The 18,611-nt window shown below is 35.3% G+C and overlaps 1 protein-coding gene across 1 annotated transcript; it reads left to right on the top strand.

Annotated features, from left to right (window-relative positions):
- The first annotated feature begins 9,163 nt into the window (after positions 1-9,163).
- LOC145006984 (uncharacterized) lies at positions 9,164-18,129 on the top strand. Its single transcript, XM_078965994.1, has 5 exons — positions 9,164-10,185; positions 10,709-10,765; positions 10,850-10,945; positions 17,145-17,229; positions 18,007-18,129. Exons 1-5 carry the CDS (start codon positions 9,164-9,166, stop codon positions 18,127-18,129), a joined length of 1,383 nt encoding a protein of 460 aa, XP_078822120.1.
- The last annotated feature ends 482 nt before the right edge of the window (positions 18,130-18,611 follow it).

Below are 18,611 nucleotides of genomic sequence, written 5' to 3'. Positions count from 1 at the left end.
CATTTCATAAGGCCAATACTGATCGCCAAGGGGTGTTTAGTAGTCCTCCAGTCGAGCAAAAATACGTAAGTGGTTAATTTGTATTTTCATATAAGTGCTTATATCGTCAAAGGGTAGTTAGTAATCTAATTTTTATTATATTTATTTCTTATTTGAAAATACAGAATGCTTTACTCTTTGAGATCAGTCAACAAACTCAAGCTTCCTCTGAAGCCAGCAGTCTAACAACAAAGGATACACAAAATTGTTTTGAAAAAATATTGGGTGTTCGACGGGCCATATCAGAGGCATCGGGCGTAAACCTTCTACGGCTGTGTTGATGTACGATCAGGAACAACCAATGACACAGCCACCACCACAATCACAGGTGACAAGATTATTTAATTTTGGTAATTGTTTAAAATGTTGGTAATTGTTGGTTTAGTAATAGTTTCAAAATTTGGTAATTGTTAGTTATAGTACAATGTTAGAATGTTTTATACCCAATATGTGGAATGTATATTTTATATATAGAATGTTATAATGCTAGTTTACTTATAAGACTATGTTGTTTTATTTGTAGTTGTTTTATTTTGTATATAGAATGTTATAATGCTAGTTTACTTATAAGATCTGGCATGTAGTGCTGCACTTGAAGATTGGTTTCGTTCGTTGCCACAACGAAATGAAACTGGAGGAAACGAGAAGAGCGATGATGACGAGTAGATAGTTGTAGGATTTTTTATGTTTTATTTGTGCAAGTATTTTAGACTAGTATTTTCGATATGTTGTTATATGTTAAATCAGACGAGTATTTTAAACAGATATTGTATTAATATTTTGGAATGGAATGATGTAGGATTAGATTAATTAATATCATACCAAGTTTTTATTATTATTATTATTTTAAAGTGAAATATATATATATATATATATATATATATATATATATATATATATATATATATATATATATATATATATATATATATATATAAGAAAAACACCAATACCGGCGACACCTTTAGTGGCGACACTAGCTTATTACCGGCGACACGTCTTTAGCGGCGACGTGTGCTTATTAGCGGCGACAAGTTTTTAGCGACGACAAACACACATTAGCGGCGACAGTTTGATTAATAGCGACAAAACATCAGCGTCGACTTTTTAGCAACGACACATCGCCACTAATACTATTAGCGGCGACAAGCCGCACTTTTAGCGACGATGCCTGTCGCCGATAATGCTCTACTTTCTTGTAGTGGTACATCATTACTAATGTTCTTGTCCATTGTCACTAGACGTTTTTCCAAGCAAGATTTTCTAGTCAGTTTGCCAAGACGATTGATTATTGGTCTTTGTAGCTTGATGTTGTCTACAACTACTATGATGGTGGCCTTTGGTGCGACCTTGTATTTGGTATTATGTCATGGAGAAGCATGGAATATTGCTTTAATATGTGTATTAGCTTCTGTTCCAGTTGCTTCGTTTGGTTCTCTTCAAATCCCCCTCATAGTAGATTTGTTTCAGTCGACATATGTACGAATATTTGGAAAGCCAAGCAACCACAATAACATTATATTTAATCCGGATAACATTCGCTTATTTTTCGGTAAGTGAAATGAATATGCATCTTCAAACAAACAAAGATATATCGTGTCGAACCTCACATACGAGACCCAAGATGACTTGCAGGGCTATTCCATTAATGAAATCCTCATAAGGAAGGAGAAGAAAGTTGTGAAACATGTAAATTTCGATCTGTAACTCTATTATGTTGGTACTTTGAGATGTATAATAGTTGTAACTTAATTAAGTGTACAGTTCATTGCCATTGTAGGTTAACGCTTCATTGGTAAAGTGGTTTTTGGATGGGGTTATATATGAATCCTTGCATTAGAGGAGGGTGCAATGTATTTAAATGTTTAAAGATACTAAGTGTGCGTGTGGTAATGAGAAATAGCATTGAAGTAGAGTATGAAAATGGCGAGAGATAATAAGGTAGAGAAAGAGAATTGATTTCACTCTTTGGTAAAACTAAGAATTATGTTAATTGATGTTTTTATATTTTATTTAAATTTTATATAATCCATCTCACAAACTGAAAATACCTTGGTTAAATATAATTTTATATCTGAAATATTTACATATATTTTTTAAAACACCCATCTCACAAGCAAATACACTACAAGAATAATGGGCATTAGCGACGATGTTTTTACCGGCGACATACACCTTTAGCAACGATACATAACTTTCGCGTTATATGTCACCGCTAAAGGTGGCGGTCGCTGCTAAAAGCGTCGCCGCTAATGCCTATCAACCACGATCCGCGTCGAAATATGAGGTGAAACCTTGGCCGTTGATTTTGTCCCTAATCGAAGGACTGAAAATCAATAACGTACAAACCGATAGCAGCGACACCAATAGCGGCGAAGGTGTTGCCACTAATACTCCAAAATTTTGACCGCCAAAGTTTCCCCCCAAAGTTGTCACTGATAATACTCTAAAATTTTGACCATCAAAATTTCCACCCAAAGGTGTCGCCACTAATACTCTATATGTCGCCGCTAATACTCTACCTGTCGTCGCTAAAAGCCATCGCCGCTAATTCGATTCGAAGATATAACCTATTCACCTCCTTCTTCCCTCTTCTATGAACTCATTTCTCAGCTCCTTCTTCCCTCTTCTATGAACTCACTTCTCTTTGTATGTAGAATGTGTATTTTATATATGTTTGTGAATTTATATGTATATTATGTATGTATTTGTGTATTAGTATGCATATATATATACATATATATATGTGTGTGTGTGTATATATATATATATATATATGTGTGTGTGTATGTGTGTGTTTATGTGTATTATGTATGTATTTGTGTATTAGTATGTGTATCATGTAAGTATATGTGTTTTTGTATGTGTATTATGTATGTATTTGTGTATGTATGGATGTGTTTTTGGTTATATGTTTTATCAAAATTTTATATTTTTATAAAATTTTTTATAATTTTATAACGTTTGTTTTGTATATGGAAGAATGTTTTAAAAAAAAATTAAAAAAATGAGAAAACTACAATTAGTAGTGACACTTTTATTGGCGACGAAAAGTATTAGTAGCGATAAGGTATTAGCGGCGACAACCACCTTTAGCGGTGACAAATGGGTATTAACGACGAACCAACAGCGGCGACGGGTCGCCGCTAAATTATTAACGGCGACAATCGGGACTTTTAACGGCGACACACTAATGGTCATTATTCTTGTAGTGATAATAAAGGAATTCGCCATTTGTGTAATCACCAACATTCAAGTAACCAAAATGGAAGTGTAAATATGAAATAAAACTTTCATAATGGAATAAGATGACACAAAAGATCTAAGCAACATAGAAATCATAAACTTTCACATAAACTAATTAAAATCTTGATATCCAAACACGTATACAAAAGAACAATGTAACAAAAAGTTGACACAAATGAAAAATTACAATTTGTTAATATTTGTTTTATAAGGTGCGCATACGAGTTGACGAATGTCTCTGCAATCAGAAAACTTTTCTCTATTGGTGAGTACGGCCTTACAACAGCTGCTCGAATGGATATGGTTGGACATTTGTTTTGAAATGCCACATACGTTATCCTCATCATCCATTATATTGTCTTGGTTCTTTCTTTTTATGTTTTGGTGTAGGCTTCTAACTAGACGATTTTATACTTTAAATAATGTTAATGATATTGTACCACATGTCAATCAAGATAAGAAATTATAGTAATCATATATGTAATATGTTATAGCTAGCTGTACATATCTCTTATGTTAGGAAACAAAATCATATGGGGTTTTTTACATACTTTGTAGCTGTAATTTCTCCTCAATTGTAGCTTCTGTAATAGTAATTACACTACTCTCATTAATAAGAAAAATTAAGTTTCTTCTCATTTACATGGTATTAAATTAGTAACTCCTCATACCTGCATCTTCCCAATGAAACCACCAAACCACTCACTCTCATCTCCTTCCAAAACTCTCTCAAACTAACTCCAACGAATTACCTTCCCTGGAAGACACTAATTGAATTCATGCTCTTTGGCTTTGACCATTACACGCACATAGATGGCTCCCATCCTTCCCTTCTTCACACCATCTTAGTCAATTCCAAGACAAAACCTAACCCTGCTTATTCAACTTGCGTTTGCCAAGATAAGCTCCTATTTGGTGCAATCATTGGCACCACCTCTCCTACTCTGGTTCCCCTCATCTCCCAATCCAAAACCTCTCATGATGCATGGAATATTCAGTCCTCAGCATACGCCGAACCATCTCGTAGTCACATCCATCAGATCAAAGATCATCTTTGTCACATCACAAAAAGACCAACTCGATCTATGACTGATTACAAGCAACCCATCAAAAGTTGTACCGATGAACTCTCACTTCTTGGAAATCCCTTAGATCATGAAGACATCTTTGAAAAAAATTCTTGAAGGCCTCCGATATGATTTCTACAAGCCCATGGTTGATGCTATTAATGTGAGAGATACCTCTATTTGCATTTGAAGAACTTCACAAGAAACTTATAAACCTGAACTCACCATTAAAAATTAGTCATCTCCCATCTCATCCCTCCCAACAAGTACACATGCCATGACCACCCGTTCAACCTATCCTAATAGCCTTCAATCTCATACCTCAACACGTTCCTCAACCCATTCCAATGACTTGCTACCAACACCACAATCTGGATCAATATCATGTACCCGAGCATCTCGACAGTTCCTTGATAATTGCGAATGGTATCATACCTACATGGTCATTATGTACCAGGTCATTATGCTTCTTAATGACCTGTTTTTTAAACAAAATTTTCCACATATCCAATTGCCTTCTACCCAAAACACAACCAGTCAATCTTATACCAACCCCAAAGTTGCTTAGGTTCAAGTTGCCACCACAAATTTTATGCCTTCTTCATCATGCCTCGTGGAAAGTGGAGCTTCGCATCATGTTTTGATGCCATATATGTTCCCATGGCAATTCGTGGAATAAACCAATTCGCATTTGATACACAATGCTAAAACTATGTCTGTTCTTCAACATGATTCATTATAAAACCTATTGATCCTCAGGTGTTAGAGTCATGGGAAAGTGATATTATCATGATGTTATGCTAGCTCGAGATGTATTTCCCACATATATAGAAATTTTGGAAGTGAAACGTGATTCTATCACTATACCTATTTTCAAGTGAGAATTGTTTAACAACCAACAAGGCGTTAAAGTTGACAATGATGGTTTTATAGCTCTTAACCTTTCCACAATTAAACAACTATGTATTGAAACCATTTATTATAGCTAAACAAGCTACCCAAGTATTTTATGTCGTGGACGAGAAAGAGTATGATAATTTGCTTAGCTACCCCCATTTTCTATAAGCTTTCCATCTCCAAACACTGATGTTGATGACACTACTTACTTATTGTAGTGACATAGTATAACTCTCGTATTTTGGCAGGTAAAAGAAGTTATTCAATATGAAACAGCAAAGTGACTATAAATTTGTAGTAACATAGTATAACCGAGCTATATTTTAAAACACGATACTTGAACAGTAAAATAAATGTATATTTGTTTTGATAAAAAACACTATTTACCGAAATCACACCTAAAAACAAGGGCATAAAATGAGCACTAAAAATTAGAGGACTGAAACGAAACTTCAAAAGAGAATTCTATATACAAATTTAATTTCGTGCAAAGTTATGATATATATTAAAATTTTAAAGAAAATAATCCATCTGAAATATATTATTAAACCGCTGATCATGAAAGTGGAATTTATCAACCTTTTGCGTCATTTAATCTAAGCCGTAAAAATATGTCACATGTCCAGTCTCGTGATAATTTTGATACATTGGCACAAATTGTAAATTCTTATCATTAGCATGTGGGCTGGAAGGGGGGGGGGGGGGGGGGGGGGGGGGGGGGATAATAAACCAAACCAATGTTGTCTTCAAATCCATAAATGAAAACAATAATAGATCGATTGAGCATCGGTCTGCACACTCGATTCATCAAATCCATAAATGTTTCAGGTGCATTGGTGAGCCCCAAACCACATCACAACCAACTTGTAATGACCATAACGAGTCCAAAATGTTGTCTTCTCCACATCCTCCTCTTTTACCCTCATTTGTGATACATTGACCTCAAATCGATCTTGGAGAACCAAGATGCACCTTGCAGCTGATCAAAAAGATCATCAATCAGAGAAAGTGGGTAACGGTTCTTCACAGTTAACTTGTTAACTCCCGATAATCAATACAAATGTGGTGAAGTTATGATATATATATATATATATATATATATATATATATATATATATATATATATATATATATATATATATAATATTAAAATTTTAAAGAAAATAATGCATCAGAAATATATTATTAAACTGCTCAAGAGATTGGAATTTGTCAACCTTTGGCGTCATTTAATCTAAGCCATAAAAATCCGTCATACGTCCAATCTCATGATAATTTTGATAAATAGGCAAGTAAATTCTTAACACTAACATGTGGGGTGGGGTGGGGGGGGGGGGGGGGGGAGTGAAAATGTAAATAAATTCATCTTCATAATAAATGAAACGAATATGAAATTGAATTTGATTGCATTCCATCGAAAGTCAATGCCACTAATTAACCATGTAACTTATTATTGACTAAATTCAATTAGCATTTAAAAGTAGTTCACCAAATAAAGGCATCCATCGGCTACCATCAGTATCTACCATTCGAAAAGTACATATGGCTAACATATTTTGAGATAAAAATTTTGGATATCACGCCATGAAAATTTCATATCCCGCCACAAATTTTGAGGTATATTCAAACCCTACACCATGTTTACACTCCGACCCCTCCCCTTATTCTCCGTTGCAGCAACAAACAACTTTGACCACCGCACAGTCGCCTCAAACCCTTCTCCTGTGCCACCACAAAGACTCCACCTCATTGTGTGGATAGCCACTCCGGTGCCTCAAACCCTTCTTCGTTCCTCTTTTACCCTATCCCCTACATCGTCTGACTAGGTCGACAATTCATTTCCAGTGCAACAAAACTTGTCTAAACGTCCTTCTAGTGATATATTTTGTAAGCTTTATTCATTGGTATATGGTTTTATTATTTCATTTCATTATCATAGATTTGATGAAATGGGTTCTTGACATCATTATGCAGTTACCCTATTTTAGTTATCTTCTTTTTGAAAATTTTACTAGAAAAGTCTACATAAGGTATTGTAGAATATTTGGTTCAAAAGATTGAACTTGTAATTGTTGTTTATCATTGCTCAATCACATATTTAGTAATAAACATTTATGACAACCCACATATCTAGTAACATTATACGACATGATTCATGTACAATCAACATGTTTCTGATGTTTATTTGTATTACCGTTATTGGTTTTCAATTATTTTTAGGAAATTTTAGTAAAAATATTACCAGAAAATGTCCATGTTGGAGGCAACAAGAAACAAGGTCGGGTACTAGGGACACACATCCACATATAAAGAATATAATCAATTAACAATCCATCATCTCCTAATTCTTTTACATGCTTAAATTTTACATAATTACTGATATCTTAATTCATAACCCTACACAAATTTTGAGGTATATTCAAACCCTACACCATGTTTACACTCCGACCCCTCCCCTTATTCTCCGTTGCAGCAACAAACAACTTTGACCACCGCACAGTCGCCTCAAACCCTTCTCCTGTGCCACCACAAAGACTCCACCTCATTGTGTGGATAGCCACTCTGGTGCCTCAAACCCTTCTTCGTTCCTCTTTTACCCTATCCCCTACATCGTCTGACTAGGTCGACAATTCATTTCCAGTGCAACAAAACTTGTCTAAACGTCCTTCTAGTGATATATTTTGTAAGCTTTATTCATTGGTATATGATTTTATTATTTCATTTCATTATCATAGATTTGATGAAATGGGTTCTTGACATCATTATGCAGTTACCCTATTTTAGTTATCTTCTTTTTGAAAATTTTACTAGAAAAGTCTACATAAGGTATTGTAGAATATTTGGTTCAAAAGATTGAACTTGTAATTGTTGTTTATCATTGCTCAATCACATATTTAGTAATAAACATTTATGACAACCCACATATCTAGTAACATTATACGACATGATTCATGTACAATCAACATGTTTCTGTTGTTTATTTGTATTACCGTTATTGGTTTTCAATTATTTTTAGGAAATTTTAGTAAACATATTACCAGAAAATGCCCATGTTGGAGGCAACAAGAAACAAGGTCGGGTACTAGGGACACACATCCACATATAAAGAATATAATCAATTAACAATCCATCATCTCCTAATTCTTTTACATGCTTAAATTTTACATAATTACTGATATCTTAATTCATAACATGCATTTTGTGAATAAGATTTGCTTCATTTCTTCACAACTAATCATGGATCGATGCTTTAGTGAATTTTAGTTCAAATTTTGGAAATTGTGGATGAATATATGCATGTATATATTCATGGAATCATATAATAATGCTGATTTAAATGGAAATACCTCAAAATAGGAAGTTTGAAGGAAAAAAATTGGAAATTCTTTGATGTAAATATGTATGTATAGACTCATGAAAATATTGTAGTTAGTTGTTCTTATATGCTAATTTTTGAGAGTTTTGCAGAAAAAAAAAATAATAACAATCTTATGCTCCTGTGATATCAAATTAAGTCGGTATCCTACAAGATCAAGTTGACACTATAATTCATTGGCCGTGGATTGCAATTGTTCTCACCAAGGTACTGTTGGAATCCTAAGTCGAGTAGGACTTAGAGACCAAGTAATAGCAACCTAGTTTTTAGGAAATCATAAACAAGTAGGTTTCTAGTTTCCTAATTGTAATCTAATTACAAGTCAGTAGTTAGGAGTATTTATACACATGGTTTTAGGTCGAGTTATGATCATTGGAAAACATTGTAATATCGTGAGTTTTGAGAGAGTTTCTCATACAATCAAAGAGTTATTTTGATTAAAACAATCATGTTTACATATTCCAATCTTTAATTGGTATCAGAGCCTTGAATCAAGAAACCGTGAGATCGATTTTACCTGTTGACGAGTCAGGTCAATATGGTTGATGCAGGGGGCAAGGGAGGATCTGCTCCAGTGACTATGAAGGAAACTGGATCGACTTCACTTCAACGTCCCATGCTCAATTCCACAAATTACACAGTTTGGTCCCTGCGTATGAAGTTTGTTCTAAAAATTCATAAATCATGGAGTATTATCGACCCAGGAACAAAGAAAAACGATGAGAAGGATTACCTAGCAATGGAATTATTGTATCAGGCGATCCCAGAATCGTTAATCATGCAAATCAGAGAAGTCGAGTCTTTGAAGGCGCTTTGGGACGCAATCAAGGCTCGATACATTGGGGCTGATCGAGTAAAGGAGGCCCGTCTTCAAACCCTAAACGCTGACTTCGACAGGCTGAGGATGACAGAGACGGAATCAATTGATAGCTTCGCCGGAAAACTATACGAAATTTCGTCACAATCGGCAACCCTTGGGGAAACAATTGAAGAAACAAAGATGGTGAAAAAGTTCCTGGAGTCACTGCCAAGAAAATTCATCCACATCGTGGCCTCCCTTGAGCAAGTTCTTGATTTGAAGACGGTGGGCTTCGAAGATGTGGTTGGGCGGTTGAAAGCTTACGAGGAGAGGGTGAAGGAAGCGGATGACGGTGGAGAAGAATCGAAAGTCGTGTTCGCCGATGGTGGAGGTAACTTGTCAGGAACGAAGGAAAATGGAAAGTGGAAAGGAAAGAGTGAAGTGAATGGGTTTAATGGGACTGGCGGGTCAAGTGGGTCCGGATCTAGTGGGTTATCCGGGTCCGGCGGATCAGACGGGCCCAAAGGGAATAATAGGGTTTCTCAAAGCAATCGGCCGAATCAACTGTCCAACTCTAATTCTGATTGCAAAAATTGTAATTGTTGTTGTGGCAAGAATCGGAAAAACAGGGAAAAGGATCGATCTAAAGTGATTTGCTTTCGGTGTGACAAACCGGGTCATTTTGCTTCTGAATGTCCGGAACGACTCCAAAAATTACAAGACAATGATTTTTCGGAACGTGACGACATCGACGAATCCGTGTTCTAAAAATGGATCAGGTTGAAGAATTCTTTAAAAGGACTTAGAGATTTGGGGTGATTGTTGGAATCCTAAGTCGAGTAGGACTTGGAGACCAAGTAATAGCAACCTAGTTTTTAAAAAATCATAAACAAGTAGGTTTCTAGTTTCCTAATTGTAATCTAATTACAAGTCGGTAGTTAGGAGTATATATACACATGGTTTTAGGTCTAGTTATGATCATTGGAAAACATTGTAATATCGTGAGTTTTGAGAGAGTTTCTCATATAATCAAAGAGTTATTTTGATTAAAAAAATCGTGTTTACATATTCCAATCTTTAGGTGCATCTTCATTATCCTTTACTTTTTTTTTATCTACCTTATATATACATTAACTTAAAATGGAAGAATCTTCGACATGCCCTTTTTCTAACTCAAAATATCTTCATTATCCTTTACTCATAAGATATTACTTAATTTGTTTGCAGTATGATAATATTATTTCTATAAACTAGAACAGAAGTCAATTTCTTGTTTATTTTTAGGGCTTTTTCTAAGTATGAAAAAACACATCAACTCCAATTGCATGGATGCTTGCTAAGGTAATTCATCTTATTACTTATCCAACAATTAGATGTTGTAGTTTCATTTTTCTTTTTTATGTTTCCTTTATATCACAATTTCAGTGCAACCAAATTGGCGATTGAGCTGAATGGGCACTATGTAATGAAATGGATGCTTGATTTTGGGATGACTAGACAATATGGAATCCCAAATATTGAGTAAGTGTTTATTATTATTATTATTATTATTATTATTATTATTATTATTATTATTTCATTTTATCTATAGCAAGAAACAATATGTTTTGTTATTAATTAGTTTTAATTTAATGTTTCATATACTTTGGTACCCTTTGGAATGAAAAACTCCCTTACATGAAAGGGAGTTGGTTATGAAGATTGGTATGTGGGGCTAAAGAATTTCTAAATAATTATACGAATGATGTTGTCTAAAATGTATATAAGATTGGTTGTTAATCTTTATAACTTCCTACTTTTAGTTTAATTATTGCTTGTTAAATTCAACTGGTTTGAAATGTTAGACAAAAGAGGATCAAAGGATAGCTGCCACACTTGATTACGGGACAATCCTACTTCGATGCGATAACAATTTCATTTTTTGAAATTTTTTATGTAGTAAGATATAACCAAATCAATGAGTTTTTTGTAACATTCAAACATGTTTATGTCAATGGTTATCATTGTTGGTTATTTAGAATGTCTACGTTAACATAACCTGTTCATCAAAACATACTCTTTGTATTAAATATATCTTTTGGATGTAAGTCTCAGTTCAGTATATATGTGTCGGTTGTTAATTGGAATGTAGTATGATTTTTTGATGCAAGTCCGAATAGTTATTTTTATAAAAGAAAGTATTATAAAAAAACCAGGTTTCTTATAGGACCTAGTTATTTGAAAGGAACTGGGGCCATTTTAGTCATTATGTGACTCGCTTTTAGGATTGGATCCGAGCTCTTATCTCATTGTATGACCCGCTTTTGATTGGTAGAACTGTGACCTAATCTCCTAATGTAGTATGGTTCGTGGTCTCTAATATACTTATATGTCCGAGTTTCTATAAAAAAAAACCATGTGTTTTTAGGTTGATAGGACATGGTTTTAAAATCGGGTTTTGTTTCTCTTTTTGCATAGGCCTCGCTGGGCACAAGACCCGGTTCAAAACTGGGTTAATTGATTAATTTAACCGGGTCCTATAAGCTTTTATTTATTTATTTTTAATTTTTTAATTTTTTTTTTTGTAGTAGTGTGTATATGGTTGGTTTTGAATTTGCAAAATAGTTATGGAATCGAAATCTGTAGCTATTTAGATGCAAAATATTATGTAGTTAAGTAGCTATGGAACATGTTTCCGTAGCAAAATATAAAAAAACAAAAGTTATATTCTTATTTTAGTATAACAATTTCCTTTCCTATTTTTATGACAAACTAGGGATGTATCCCCGGTGTTGGGGGGTTAGATGGTTTTTCTTTGTAAACAATGATGTTAAGAAGGAAAACAATTTATTTATTCATTCATAGATGAGGAGGTCATTACTTAAATAAAAACATCAACATGATTTATCGCAGGTGGTAGCTTGTTAGGAGGAACAATAACCATCACTGGATCCTAGAAATGCATATAACCGTCAAACAAAACTTTCGATTTTTTAACATAATTCCCGATTTGCCCCTCAACTATTTGTTCCCCAATTCATTCATGCTTCAAACAAGTTCGGTTCTAGCCATCAATGTAAGTCTCATTTTACTCATTAAGTGATGCCCGGATAAACCTGGTGAATGCTAGAACTAGCAACTTGTTTTCATTTATTTGCGTATTATATAGCATCATATTTCCGCTTTTCTGTATTACAAAATTGTATTTTCATTTTTTTTTTTCATTTGAAGTCATTGTAATTTGAGAAGGTGCAAGATTAATAGAGAATTGTCCTTCTCTATTTAAAAGAAATAATGGCAGTTTTTTTTCACAATATAACTTGCTAATTTGCAAACTTCAATGGCAAGATTAATATGAAACAAAATTAAATCGTGAATACAGTTTAGATTAATATTAATATTTAAATTTTATTTATATATTTACAATCAAAATTAAAGATTGATTACATAAAACTAAGTCCAGTTTGTAATCAAAGTTAAACAAAAGATCTTATGATTGTAATTTGAGAAGCTACAAGATTAATAGAAAAGGGCAGAATTTTCCTTTTCTATTAAAAGAAATAATGTCAGTTTTTTTCACTAGATAACTTAGTAATTTGCAAACATTAATATGTAACAAAGTTAAATTGCGAACATAGTTTAGATTATTAACATTAAAATTTGATTCTATATTTATAATCAAAATAAAAGATTGATTACATAAAATAAAGTCGAGTACGTAAGCAAAGTCAGACAAAAGATCTTATGATTGTCCTTAGACAAGGTGCAAGCTTAATAGAAAAGGGCTGAATTGGCCTTTTCTATTTGAAAGAAATAATGGCAGAATTGCCCTTTTGTTTATAGTAGAAAAGTATGATTTACGAAATCACCATTACACCAATTATGCTTAAAAATGCAAAAAAAAGGGTTATTTCTATATGGGAAAAAGGAGAAATATGCCCTTTTCTTTATAATTTATGAAAAAACAAAAGCATATGACGTAACCCAGAAATCGTCACGAGTCTGATTGAGATATGAGCTTCGTTGTTGTTAGTGAGCCCCGATTTGATTCCTGTCACACTCATAAACGAGATCGTTAGAGTCTCCCCAGGACTTGCGTCCCAGGAGCTGCCTCCGACGGTTAAGTTAGTATCGATACGAAACGTGGTCGGGTCCTTCGAGTGGAAGGAAACCCGATTATATGTAGAGAGAGAGAGAGAGCGAGAGATGTAACTTCCTTTTGAAGTGTCTTGAGAGCTGTATATATATATATATAGTATAATCAGATGTACCTTATTTCTTGGGGAGAAAGCTTAACAGCTGAACATGAGAAGGTTGAGGTGACTGATGTACTTTTCGTCTTTGGAAGGACCAAGCCGAAAATGGCCGAACTTCCTAGAACTTGCCGAGCCTAGAATTGGCCGAACTTCCTAGAACTCGTCGAACTGTCTAGAACCGTCTAGAACCGACCGAACTTCCATGCAGAACTGGTCGAACCATTTTGTAACACCGTGAATTTCAAAACAAATTTTTTCAAATTTTCGTAAAACATAATTCATTTAATATTCATAAAACAACCATATTAATTATCCAATTCAAGTCAATACAAAATCCCAAGATCACAAATATATAAACTCCGTGTGTGTGTGTACGGATCAAGCCGGCGCCTTCCTGCGGTCGTCACTAGTACCTGAAACAATAACATTAAACACTGTAAGCACAAAGCTTAGTGAGTTCCCCAAAATACCACATATAACACATATCAGCCACTCGAGGCTATAACTCTGTGGGTCCGTGCACCCCAAACTCTGTGAACCCTCAGGTTCTAACTCTGTAAACATGCACCGCATAAATCACATAGAAATAATGCAGTACAACACATAACATACATAGCATACAAATACTCTATCACATAACTCTGGTTACCTACTCAAGGTAAAGTATAGTGAGAAGACTCACCTCGTGTATCTCGGTATCTCACGAATCCTGGAAATCCCTCGTGCTCGATCCTCTGAGCTCTAATCCTCCTATAACATCATATGTCTCTGATTAACACTTTATACCTCTAAGGTTGACTATCCCTAAGAAGTCAACACAGGTCAACTCCGGTCAACGGTCAACGGTCAACGGTCAATGGTCAACTTTGACCTGACTCGGCGAGTGCGCTAGGGCGACTCGGCGAGTCTAGACGTTTTCACCAACTCTCTAGGATTCCCTTCCTACACGTCGAGTACTCCCCCTGACTCGACGAGTTCCACCTGGAAGAATCGCGGGGCCACCCCGACTCAACTCGCCGAGTCTCAAGAACAACTCGGCGAGTCCCAGTTCGACTCAGTCCACTTGTAGACCCTCTCTAACTCACCCTGACTCACTGAGTCAACCTATGACTCGACTGGACCACTCACTAAGTGAACTTAAGGCAATCTTCAAACTACTCGCCGAGTCTGTTCATCGGACTCGGCGAGTCCATGCCATGCAACCACTCCAACTTGCTTCTAAGGTCAGATCTACTCCCACAATTCATAGATCTGGCCTTCCTAGACTGATTCATCATGTAAAGCCCCTAGCTTGGTGTCCATAACACACCCCATGGCTCATAAATAGCATTTTGACCTAAGGCATAAGGATTCCAATCCAAAACCTCCATTGATTCCCAAAAAGCTTGGGCAAAGGGACACTCTGGACCTCCAAGGGTCCAGATCTATGGTTTAAATCGCTTAAGGGACCAAGGGAGCACTAGATCTAGCCACAAGAGGGTTCAACAAACCCTAAATCAAAATAACATCAACATGGAAAAGGATAGCTCGAAAATATTACCACAATAGTGATGCTCTGGACTCCAAACTCTCAGAAAATGGCTCCACTTGCTTTCCCCTTAGCTGGTTCTCCCTTTCCTTGCAAAATGACACCTCCAAGATCAATAATGGCCTCCTACTTTGTTCCAAACGCTCACACTCGATTAGGGTTTCACTCAAGGGACTGGTGAGCACAAATGACGGCCATAAAGGCCCTTTAAATAGGTCCCAAACCCGAGAAATTAGGGTTTCATTACACAGCGCGGACTCGCCGAGTCCATATCCTGAACTCGCCGAGTCCAGGCGCAAACCCGCGACCAGATCCGGGATCCTACTCGGCGAGTCTGAGCTCCAACTCGCCGAGTCCCCTCTCAAAACACCAAAATCCTAAACATAAAAGATACCTGGAAATCCGGCTGTTACACATTTCTAACACGTCGATGAGATATACATATCAACAAGTCCCCCAAGTATGAAGTAGGAGCGAGTCGGTCTCTAGTCCTGCTTCAGACTTATAGTAGCATGCATACGCAATCAAATGTCTTCAAGCGCATGTAAATGAGCTTAGAGTTATAACAACACTGTTTATGTTAACATTTTTTCGCTATGACTTCCTATCGTCATGAAGCTTTAGTAAATCGAAGGTGTCGAAGGTGTCGCATATGACTGATGTGTAGAAAAAACTAACGTTGTTCGAATTTCCTTAAAAAGGGATCTGTCCAATAAGTCCCCTAAGTCTGAAGTATGAGCGATTTAATGTTCGGTCCCGCTTCGGACTTATACTAAAATGAATTATAGCGCGAGTCAGGATTTTGGTTAGTTACGATGTTAACTATAACTTTTGATTAATTATTAATTATAGAAAGTTACAAACATGTATGTTTGTATTCTATATGGGCCCATTCAGTGTTTCACTTATCCGTTTTTTTGGACGGACTTCGTTTTGATATGTGTCATTTACTATCAATATGATAAGTATTATTTCGATAGATTTCGTTTCGAAAGTTGTTAATTCGATAAACATTGTTTTTGAGTTTTTTTTTATGAATGTTAAAAAGCAATAAATTGATGTTGGTTTACACACAACATCAACATTCAGTTTCTATGGATCTTACGAAGCACGATGTTCGTTTATACATGTATAATTCGTCGATATTCGTCATGTGTTAATTTCAAAGATTGCCATTTCGATAAAAGTTGTTTTAGCAATTCTATGACATCGGGTGTAGCCCGATATTATTCAATAGATTTTTCCACTAGTTGCGGTACTAGTCGTTTTTATATTTCTTATCCGATTGTTTTTCGACTAGTTGTGGTACTCGTCGTTTCGATAATTGTTATCTTGGTAAATTTCATTCCAATAAATATGATGTTGGCTTATGCTGTAAGAATCATGGTGGCTTTGGTATAAACCAATGTATTTGGCTACCGAGAGTTAGATGACTTTGGTGATCAAACCATAACAAAGAGTTAGGAGAAATTGATTTATCGTGCAAGGTATACTTTGGAATAATAAAATATCACATTCAAACAATAAAATGTATTGTTGAATCGCACAAAAACACTATGTTTGCAACAAGTATGTGGTACAATTCACACATTATCTTTGTCTATTCACATTTTCTTATTATTAACAACATACTAAAAATATGTAAATTGTACCTTTCGACACATATTGTATGATGTAGTTTGGAAGTATAAGGTGCTTTTAGGAAGTAGCTTAACCCATCTTATGGAAGGTCAAATGCTTCAAATACGAAATCAAAAGTCTCCTGAATGGTGCTAATGAGAGACAAACATATGTGTAGGTGTATATGTAATAGCACCCGTGGAAAGCTTCTTAGGCAGTTGAATCGACAAGGACCAAGTTAAATGATCTCAAGTCAACCAAAATGTATATAAAAATATTTTATTTTGCGCATTGTAGAAGTGAGTATGGGGTTTTATTTTTGTCTTCAATAACACAGGATATTGGTGACGACATCAAACTTAAAGCTTGGTGCGGAGTTGAAACCAACACATAAAAGCAATGGAAATAAGTTGGTGATGCAGGTAACTTTTTGTAGTTTGGTATCAATCCAAATTGGCATTTTATTGAACTGGACAACCGAATGGGTTTAATACCATTGGTGGGATTGAGTGTTGAACAAAAATAAACAAAAAAGAATTAGGAAATCGAGTTTTTCTTTGAGGTTGTGATGCAATTAGAAGTTCCACGAATTCTAGAGATACCCTGTGAGTGAGTGGTAATTATGGTGGTTTAGTAAGATCAGGTGGTAGACATGGTCTTAAATTATGCGGTCGTTTGGTGGGTTGAGAGTCGAGATGCATGTTTTTAATGAAAGTCAACCGTCTGTTAATCTTCTTGCACATCCTGTGATTGTCAAAAGGTTTGGTGTCGGCAAGATTTTCTTTGGAGCATTTTGTCGTGCACTTGGAGTGTATAGTTCATCCTCCCCTTTCGAGACATGTTTTAATAAATTGCTTTAACCTAAAAGATATAAATCTGTTTCTTTCACAGACATTTAGGCTATAGGGAGTGGTCACACATACCCCACCGGAAAAGTGCTGCCAAATGTGCGCCATGTCAGCTTCACACCCAACCCACCACCAACCCACTAAAGACTAGAAATCGTTACCACTCCACAATTTTTTTTAACATTATATTAACTAAAACGCATAATTTATAACATACATTAATTTTTTAAAACATAAAAAAATAAGAGCACATTTCATTAATTAAAACATAGAAATTTAAAACTTAAATTAGTAAAATTAAACATTACATTGTCTAAATAAAATAAAAATTAAAAAACATAAAAAACATAGAAAAATAAGTCGTCGTTGTCGTCACCGGTATCATCCGCCTCGTCGCCACCGTCGTCATCCTCCTCATCGTCACCATCGTCACCATCGTCATCATCATTGTCTTCACCGTCATTTTGCCATTGAAATTGCCGTTCCCATATGTATTCGGTCAAATCATGTCGTACACTACTAGAAAAACAACCTTTTACAACGCCCATTGTGTGTCGTAAAAGGTTCAGACGACACGCAAATGCACGTCAAGGAAGGTCCTGTCATAAAGAGAGAAGACGCGCTTTTGCGCATCGTCTATAGACAACGCTCATTTACGACGCGCAGTTACGAAGCATGTTTACGACACGCAATGCGTATCAAGAAAGGCCCTGTCATAAAGGAAGATGACACACATTCGCGTGTCGTAATCTTACGACGCGTGTGTTAATGACACACAATACGTATCGAGAAAGCCCCTGTCAAGAAAAGTCATGTTATAAATGAAGATGACACACATTTTTGCGTATCATAATTTTAAATGTTTTAAAAAATATTATTTATAGATTTACTAATTTTCAAATTAAATTTGTATTTAATGTCTCATAATAGAAAACAAAATATCATATACAAAAATA

The sequence above is a fragment of the Lactuca saligna genome, chromosome 7, assembly GCF_052625555.1.
Source record: "Lactuca saligna cultivar CGN05327 chromosome 7, ASM5262555v1, whole genome shotgun sequence".
Classification (NCBI taxonomy): Eukaryota; Viridiplantae; Streptophyta; class Magnoliopsida; order Asterales; family Asteraceae; genus Lactuca; species Lactuca saligna.
This window is presented reverse-complemented; position numbering and strand designations above follow the sequence as displayed.